This window comes from Rhineura floridana, chromosome 22 (assembly GCF_030035675.1).
Source record: "Rhineura floridana isolate rRhiFlo1 chromosome 22, rRhiFlo1.hap2, whole genome shotgun sequence".
In the NCBI taxonomy this organism is placed as follows: domain Eukaryota; kingdom Metazoa; phylum Chordata; class Lepidosauria; order Squamata; family Rhineuridae; genus Rhineura; species Rhineura floridana.
Window position 1 is genome coordinate 15,152,918 of NC_084501.1, and position 9,291 is coordinate 15,162,208.

General features: G+C 45.4%; 1 protein-coding gene across 2 annotated transcripts; it reads right to left on the minus strand.

The window, feature by feature from the left end:
• Nucleotides 1-2,199: 2,199 nt before the first annotated feature.
• LOC133374601 (keratin-associated protein 6-2-like) lies at nucleotides 2,200-5,615 on the minus strand. 2 transcript variants are annotated; one of them, XM_061605671.1, is made up of 2 exons: nucleotides 5,517-5,615; nucleotides 2,200-3,290 (listed from the first exon to the last, which is right to left on the minus strand). In XM_061605671.1, the coding sequence occupies exon 2, from the start codon at nucleotides 3,265-3,267 to the stop codon at nucleotides 2,590-2,592; it is 678 nt and encodes a 225-aa protein (XP_061461655.1). In that variant the 5' UTR covers nucleotides 3,268-3,290; nucleotides 5,517-5,615; the 3' UTR covers nucleotides 2,200-2,589. The 2 variants fall into 2 exon arrangements, with proteins under 2 accessions (XP_061461655.1, XP_061461656.1); XM_061605672.1 differs by lacking the exon at nucleotides 5,517-5,615 and adding an exon at nucleotides 5,005-5,059.
• Nucleotides 5,616-9,291: the final 3,676 nt, after the last annotated feature.

Sequence of the window (9,291 nt, forward strand, 5' to 3'; positions counted from 1 at the left end):
GTTGAAAACTGCAGGAGGGGAGAGTGTTCTTGCACTCGGGTCCTGCTTGCAGGTTTCCCTCAGGCAGCTGGTTGGCCACTGTGAGAACAGGATGCTGGTCTGTATGGGCCACTGGCCTGAGCCAGAGGGCTCTTCTTATGTTCTCATGTTCTTAACTGCTAGCGTCCCTGTCCATTGACAATGCTGGCAGGGGCTGATGGGTGTCTGGCTCTGATGTCTGAAAGGCACCGAGGTAGCCTCCCCCCTGCCCAATGTCATGGTTGACTGGGCAACAGAGGAGAGCTCTTTTTTGGTGGGTGTCTCAAAGCTCTGGAACTCCCTGCCACTTACCCTCTTCACAAAGCCCTAAACAACTTGGGCCCAAAGCACCTTTAGGACTGTCTGATTCCTTATGCTCCACATCGCTCACTGAAAACTTCTGAAGGCCACTCTTTGTGGTTCTCCATGTCCCTGACGTTTGTTTGGCCTTTAGGTTGTCCTGTGGAAGTGATGGCCAGCAGAGGCAATGCAGGAATCATCCTTTGAGTCATCTATTGGAAATAGTGTTATTCAGATTGGCTTCCACTCCAGTCAGATTTTATTGAGTTATTCTTATATTATTTTTACTGTTGCTTTGATGCTTTTACTGGCAGTTTTAACAATTTTGTGTGTTATAAACCACGCTGCTCTATTTTTTTAAAAAAAAAAATTAAAATGTGGCCAATAAATATTTTAATAAATAAATAACATTTTTTCCTGTGCAGTATGGAAACTTTTTCTTCTGTTTCTTGTTTCTACGTGGTTTGGTGTGTTGTCTGAACCTAATAAACAGTGGTTCATAGTCCATAAACTTCGTCCACTGCATTCCAACTAGATTAGACTTTACTTCCCCCCCCATAATTAAACATAATAATCTGAATAAGTTATTCTCCAGTGGTTTGTGCTTCCTCCCTCTCTAATCGTAATCCAATGTGCCAATTTAATACCTTTAATTAAAGTCGACCGCATAATTTGCCACTCAGCCACTGTGGGATCCTTCCATTCCTTTCTAATCTTCAGCTCCAAAAGCTCTTGCTGCCATTAAAAATAAGGATGCCTCTTACTCTCATTAGAGGACTCATTTGCCTTCCAACGTTGTGGTTTATGGGACAATCCGAACCTCAACTGGGCAACGGAAGAGTGTGCCAGTGTGACAAAGCCATGGCTGAATCGTTAGTTCCATCTCTTGTGATAGATGGGGTGGGATATAGGAAGCTGCCTCATACTGTTCCGTCTAGCTTGGTGTTGCCTACCCTGACTGGCAGTGGCCTCCAGGATTCCACACGGGGCTCTCTCCTGGCCTTGCCTGGGAATGCTAGGGACTGAACCTGGGACCTTCTGCATTCAAGGGTGATGCTCTACCACTGAGCTCTGGGGGGAGCAGGCAAGTCATTGTGGCATTGAATATGATGGCAGAAGGTAGGCAGGAAGGCAGGTTGGGGTTAGTGGGGCAGTGGCCCATTTGCCCCAATGGACCAGCCTTCATTGGCTATTGCAGCCTTTCCCAACCAGTGTGCCTCCAGATGATGTTGGACCACAACTCCCATCAGCCTCAGCCAGCATTGCCAATGGTCAGGAAAGATGGGGGTTGTGGTCCAACAACATCTGGAGGCACACCGGTTGGGAAAGGCTGGCCTATTGGCTATGCCCACAACTGCACCACTATAATTTTCCTCTGAAAAAGGAAGTATGGGGCACTTACGGCACCAGAGATAGTGTGACCCTGGAAACCCCATTTGCTTTGTTCTATGGATCTCAGTGACCCTATAAGACAGGGGCAGGGGAGCTGTGGCCCTCCAGATGTTGCTGAACTGCAACTCCAATCTCCCCTGCCCATTGGCCATGCTGGCTGCTTTGGGTAATGGGAGTTGGAGTCGGGTAATATCTGGAGGGCCATAGCTTAGCTGTCACATAGGCAGAGGACACTCCCAGCCTTATCAGGGGATTCCAGGGGTTGAACCTGGACCTTGAGATGCTCTCCCAATGAGCTACAGCCCTTCCCCTCCTTCACCCACATATCCTATGTTTTATTCCTTGGTCACACTCAAGTGTGACAGAATGCTGGGCAGATTGACTTTCTCTTTGTACGGATGTGTGTGTATGTTTGCATGTGTGTGTGTGTGTGTGTAGCAAGAACCAAACATCAGAGACAGACGGCATAACAAAACCAGAGGGCTGGAGTTATGATGCAAAGCAAGCTTTTATTTGTTTGTTTGATTTTTGCTTGTTTGAATTTGGGAGCAGAAACCAGGCTGTTTCATGTCAAAACGTTCAGGTTTGATCTGAGTAAAACATTAGACGTCTCTATTGTCAAGCTTAGGAAATATAAGAGCAAAAGGCAGAAATCACTGGGCCTGCCTTTAGAGAAACAATCATTTGTTGCAGGCAGAGGGCAGTTTGATTGAAGCAGGTGCAGGATTGGTTTACAGAAGTGCTGAGGGTCCACCAATTCCTGCGAGGATTCTCAAGGGTTCGACGTTTCTGAAACCCATGCCTGGCAAGCTTAGTTGTGCATTTGTTGCATCCGCACTTCTTGGCTCCTCACGTGCCATTCGAAGTCCTCTCCAGGGCTTAGCAGGGTCCACAGATGCTGTCATAACTATAGCATGGCTGATAGCAGCTAGAGCGGCCACCATAACCAGAGCTGCCATAACCATACCCGCCATCGCCATAGCCACCATAGGAAATTGGCTGGTAGCAACCACGCCCATATCCTTGGCTGCCACTCCAGCCACCATAGCTTATTGGCTGGTAACAACCACCTCCATAGCCCTGGCTGCCATAACCCCCGCTGCCATAACCCCCGCTGCCATAACCACTTCCATAGCCATAGCTTATTGGCTGGTAACAAACACGCCCAGATCCTTGGCTGCCACTCCAGCCACCATAGCTTATTGGCTGGTAACAACCACGTCCATATCCTTGGATGCCACTCCAGCCACCATAGCTTATTGGCTGGTAACAGCCACCTCCATAGCCCTGGCTGCCATAACCCCCACTGCCATAACCCCCGCTGCCATAACCACTTCCATAGCCAGATGATATGCAGCTGTTGCCCTGCCCATAACCTCCTAGCTTGTAGCCTCCATAGCAGCTCCCTGAGCTATAGCGAATTCTGCTGCCAAAGCCTCCATAGGATTTTCCAGAGCTGTAGCCAGATCCACGCCCGAAGCCTCCATAGCAGCTGCTGGAGGAGATGGGTCTGTAATCACATGGGTCACAGTAGGATTGGTACTTGAAGGAGCTCATCTTGCCTGAAAGAGGATTTGGATCTGAAACAACACAACATAGGGTAAAATCAACTTCTGATGCTGAAGAGCAACATTCAACAGGAATGGTTGAATGTTGGAATGAAGTCACCCTGTGAATAGTACAATAACATGGATAGTGGCCAATGTTAGTTCTACTCAGTGTATACTCATTGGAAATAACAGACTGGCTAACTTGGATCCATTAATTTTGATAGGTTTACTTTGAGTAGGATTTATATGGATATAACCTATTATATGTGTACTTAAAAGTTCAGTAGGACTTGATTTCAAGTAAGGGGATGCAAGATTACAGCCTCAGTAATATTTGTCCATCCGTCCGTCCCAATAATTTCATCTCCTAGGCCAATTTTCTCTGCCTGTTTATTGACATTTGGGTTTATATATAAAATGACACATGAGCAAATCTCTGGGGATTATTTCATTTCAACACTCTTATCAAAACCCCTTTGGCTTTCTTTGAATTTCTTTTCCACATTTTCCTCGGAAATGGATCCTCCTTCCTTTTGAATGTTGTCCAAGGAAAGGTTTGGTGGCAACCTAGAAGAACTTCGAAGCCTACTGAGAAATTTTGTGAGACTCATCTGTTCTCCCTGTAGCCCTCCAGATGTTGGACCCCAGCTCCCATCAGACCCAGCCAGCATGACCGAAGGTTAGGTATGATGACAGTTGTAGTCTATCAACATTTGAGGGCAGGGGATTGTAGCCAATGAAGTTATGCACAGAGTGGGGATGGAAGGATCTTCCCACTTTGGCTCTCTCAGATTCTCATTTTTCCAATCTTAGACTCCATTCTCCACATTTCTGCAATTTGCAATTTTTTCCTTCTAAAATTAGATCACATTTTAGTGTGTGAGCACAGTGGGGAAGAGAGCCTGGCTGGGAGTCCAGAGTCTGTGAGTTCAAATCCCCGCTTGTGTCTCCTGGGTGTCAAGGGCCAGCTAAAGATCACCCCCACAGCGAGTGGCTCAGGGGTGACGTGCCCTGCCACCTGTGCAGCCGTGGGCAAGCTGCATAGTCCCAAGGAGCCCAGTTGCCCCCCAGCTGGCAGTTGAGGACAAGGAAGGGGCTGGCTTGTGCAGCTGTGGCGAGCTGAGCAGGCCCTCGCCAGCTGGGGAGGACTAGCCTCAGAGGGAGGCAATGGTAACCCCCCTCTGAATACCTCTTGCCATGAAATCCCTATTCATAGGGTCGCTATAAGTCGGGGTTGACTTGAAGACAGTCCATTACCATTCCTCCTAATAAACACAGCTTGGACAAATGAAAACGTTTTTGCAAGCAATTTTCCCTAATATAAAACATATCTGAGGGTTACTTTCAGTAATGTGCATTTTATGCACACTTCCCCCTAGCATATACATTTTTGGAAACACTGGGTGGTTGGAGAAGTGGACTTCAAAATTCATATTAGTGTGCATCTCAAAGGATGGTTGGGTTCTGGTTCTCATGTTGTTTTGGAGGGTGCAGATTTCATAGATTTGTCTTTCAAAGGGAACTGAATTGAATTTCTCCCCATCCCCAACACAAAGTAGACCCACAGAAATTAAAATGAGAATGGCTGTCTTAGTTTGATCCAAACCAGGATACTGAAATTAATAAGCATGACTATCTCAGTTTGATCCAAACAGAGTATTAAGAAGATTCAGTCATATCCCCATTTAGCCATAAAGCTCACTGGGTGACCTTAGACCAGTCACCACCTCTCAGCCTAACCTACCTCACATAGTTGTTGTGAGGATCAAAGGGGGAGGGGAACATCTTATATGCTGCCATGAGCTCCTTGGAGGAAAGGTGGGATATAAATTTAAACAAACAAACAAACAAATTAAGATGCAAAGTCATCAAATGCTACTGAATATTCACCCCAAGATTATACAATATAAAAGCATAACATGACCATATTATCCAAGCTTGGAATTCTCAGTTGTTTATTCTAAGGCATAAGCCAGGGACCTATGGCCATCAAGTTGTTGTTGGACTACAACCCCCATCATACCTAGTGACTGGCAATGCTGATTGACGCCAATAAGACTTGGAGTCCAGCACCATCTACTCTATAGCCAACATATTTTCAAATAAACAAGGACCAAGAAAGGAATGGTTTTAAAGAAAGGCAGGTTCAAAGAATGCTTTTCTAAGATCCAACCACCATTGTTACATGAGGAAAACAACAGTAATCAAAGAGAGATTTGAAGGATCACCAAAAGAATGGATCACAACAGGACTTACTTGGATTTCTGAAGGATGGCAATTGAGTGATGATGTTGGAAGAACATTGGGTGCCTTCTCCTTTTATACTATTTCTGGGATAGTCTTTCAATTATGAGGCATCAATTGTGGATGAGATTTTCAAATTTTAATTAATTATCACCCCAGTTAGGCTGCACTCATTCACTTAAAGCAACATCCTAATTGTTTTAATTGTTAATTCCTTCCTTGTTTGGAGCTATTAGTTTATCAAAGGCATCTCAGTGTTAACTCAGCATGCAATGCCTGTCAACACCGTCTTGTTCCTTTTCATATTAATGAGCTAGGAATTGACTTAATGCCACCTGTGGATGGCCACTTCTAAATTTTGGACAATCATTGGTCATGTTGAACTGGATGAACCTATCGTCCTATGAAATCTACCCGGAAAGAGTTGGCAAATCCCAGTAGGTTGCATGTGGACTTCTACAATTGGATGATACTCCATTAAGACTATGCATCATTTTCCTCATCATCGTTTGGTTTACTACTAATCCTTACTATATTATTTCTGCTCACATTATTTGTGGCCAAGAGATGAGCTGTTAATCATGATTGCATTAGTATACCTCTTCACTCAGGCCTTTGGTGGTTCTTGAGCTTGTCATCCATAGCCTCAGAGGGAAAAAATTGTTTTGTAGAACCATCTTTGGGATGGCTGACTTGCTGGTGTTCTAAGGTTTTGTGGTTTTATTTTGCTCCATTGTTCATTTGACAGTGTGATTTATGAACTGCTTTGGGATTTTTAAAATTAAGAACAGTGTATACATGGTTGTGAGGGGGAAGGGCTGTAGGTCAGTGATGGACCAGGAGGTCCCAAGTTCAATCCCCAGCATCTCCAGGTAGGGCTGGCAGAGAACCCTGCCTGAAACCCTTAAGAGTCACTGCCAGTCAGTGCAGACAATACTGAGCTAGATGAGCCAATGGTCTGGCTCAGTATAAAGCAGTTTTATATGTTTTTCTATCTATTTGCAACATCTGTCACCCCATTGATTACTAGGGTTGATTTGGCTAATCTGGAAGACTAGGCGGGGGGTCCCCCTTCCTCTCACACTGCTCCATGTAGATCCTTCCCGTAGTTGCATGCTCAGTAGAAGTGGAGGACCATATCAGATATGATTGTACCATTCTTCAGGCAAGGGTATAATTGATTTCAGCCCATCCATCCCTCCATCCCTCCATCCCTCCATCCCTCCATCCCTCCATCCCTCCATCCCTCCCCCCACCCCCCACCCATCCCTCCCTCCCTCCCACCCACCCACCCACCCACCCACCCATCCATCCATCCATCCATCCATCCATCCATCCATCCATCCATCCCTCCCTCCCCCCACCCCCACCCATCCCTCCCTCCCACCCATCCACCCACCCACCCATCCACCCATCCATCCATCCATCCATCCATCCATCCATCCATCCATCCATCCTAAACTTTGGTAGACCTATGTTCATCCATGAATCTGTCTCATCCACTTTAAAGCTTGTGGCCATCAGTGCCTTCTTGCAGCAGTAGTGAATTCCCAACATTAATTATGTGTTGATCAGGATGTGCAATGGACACAATACAACTCAGCACCATGGCATGCCACAAGCTAAATCTAAACTATGACAACTGTAGTGTTTTGTAGATTGTCTGCAACATTTTTTTTATGTATGTAGTGAGAATGCACTTTTTCTGGAATAGCCTCCACCCCGCTAAGGACACATTCACACCATACATTGATTTCACTATTATTCCACTTTAAACAGTCATGGTTTCCCCCAAAGAATCCTGGGAAGTGTAGTTTGTGAAGAGCACTGAGAGTTGTGAGGAGGCTTCTATTCCCCTCAGTTTCTATCTATCTATCTATCTATCTATCTATCTATCTATCTATCTATCTATCTATCTATCTATCTATCTATCTATCTATCTATCTATCTATCTATCTATCTATCTATCTATCTATCTATCTATCTATCTATCTGTCTGTCTGTCTGTCTGTCTGTCTGTCTGTCTGTCTGTCTGTCTGTCTGTCTGTCTGTCTGTCTGTCTGTCTCCCTTCCTCCCAGCAGGAGCCCAGCAGGGGACAATTCCACGAGTGGTCCCTATTTCCAGGGAACTCTGGGAATTATAGCTGTGTGAGGGGAATAGGGGATTTCCTAATAGCACCCTTCACAAACTATACTTCCCAGGATTCTTTGGGGGAAGCCATGACTGTCTAAAGTGGAATAATGGTGAAATAAATGTACGGTGTGCATGCAGTCTAGATTTATTTATTTATTGGGTGGAAGCACAGCAAGGGTGCATCAGAGGCCCAGGGCTTCTTCCTCAGCACCAGGTAACCCCAAAGATCAGAGATGGCCAAACTATGTGTCCTTGAGACCCAGTCCATTTGCCCTCATATGGTCTGGGGGCTTGCCAGGAAATGACTGTGCCATCACCATCATGTGTGGCCAGGCTCCATTGTAAAGTTGATACCATTTAACAGCAAGTGATTCCCAGTGAAGACAAGTGTTCCCCAGTGAGGATACATACTTAATAGAATAACATTGTCTAAATATAGGCACATCTAGATACTGCCTGCATATTAAATATAAATCAAAGCAGAACCTCCTCCGGGGATGAGATGATGAAAAGATGTTTATCAATGGCTATTATCCACAATAGTCAAAAGGAAGTTTCGTTTTCACAGGCAGTGCATCTCTGAATATGAGATGCTGAAGATAAACAACAAGAGGGAAGGGCTGGTGCTTTTGTTCCCTGCTTGTGGGCTTTCCAGAGGCATCTGATTGGCTGCTGTGAGAAAAAGGAAACTGGACTAAAACACGTCTTCAGTCTGCTCCAGCAAGTCTCTTCTTATGCATCCAGAATGAGATCAGAATTGAGTTGTGTCTCATGTTAGTCCTACTCAGAGTGGACCCATTGAAATTAAGTGAACCTAAATTAGCCTCATCCATCCATTTCTGTTATTAGGACTAGCACCGGAGAGCATACTTTGTCACCACCTTAGAACTGGGACAAATGCACCACAGTTCAGTGCCTGTCCCCAAAAGATGCAGCGAAGGTGATGGGTCACTTGGTCAACGTGAAGGGATAGGTCTATCCGCATCTTACAGCTGCAACATCTCAGTTTCGAGCCTCCAAGAAGCAGCATGCCTCTGAATATTAGAAGCTGGAAGGAAATGCCAAAGAAGGATATGGTCTTAGGGCGCTGCTTGCCGGCTGCCTGGAGCTATTGAGATGGCCACTTTGGAATGCAGGAAGGGTCTTCTGTTCTGATCCAGCATGAGTGTTATGTTTTTATGTGGCATTGACATGTGTATTATCTCCTCATTGTCCCCTTGTGTGTGTTTTTTTAAGTCCTACTTAGAATAGACCCATTAAAATCCATGGCCATTACTAACTCCAGTTCATTGATTTCAATGGGTCTACTCTAAGTAGGAGTTTGATACAACCCATCTGCCTATCCGTCCATCTATCTGCCCATTGCTCTCTGTGGCAACATCCATACCAGACATTTAGAACACTGTTATACAACTGTAAACAGTCATAGCTTTCCCCAAAGAATCCTGGGAATTGCAGTTTGTTAACGGTGTTAAGAACATAAGAACATAAGAAGAGCCTGCTGGATCAGGCCAGTGGCCCATCTAGTCCAGCATCCTGTTCTCACAGTGGCCAACCAGGTTAAGAGCTGTTAGAAGACACACCCCCATATCTCACACAGAGCCACAATTCCCAGAGTTCCCTGGGAAGAAGGATTGCTTGTGAAACCACTCT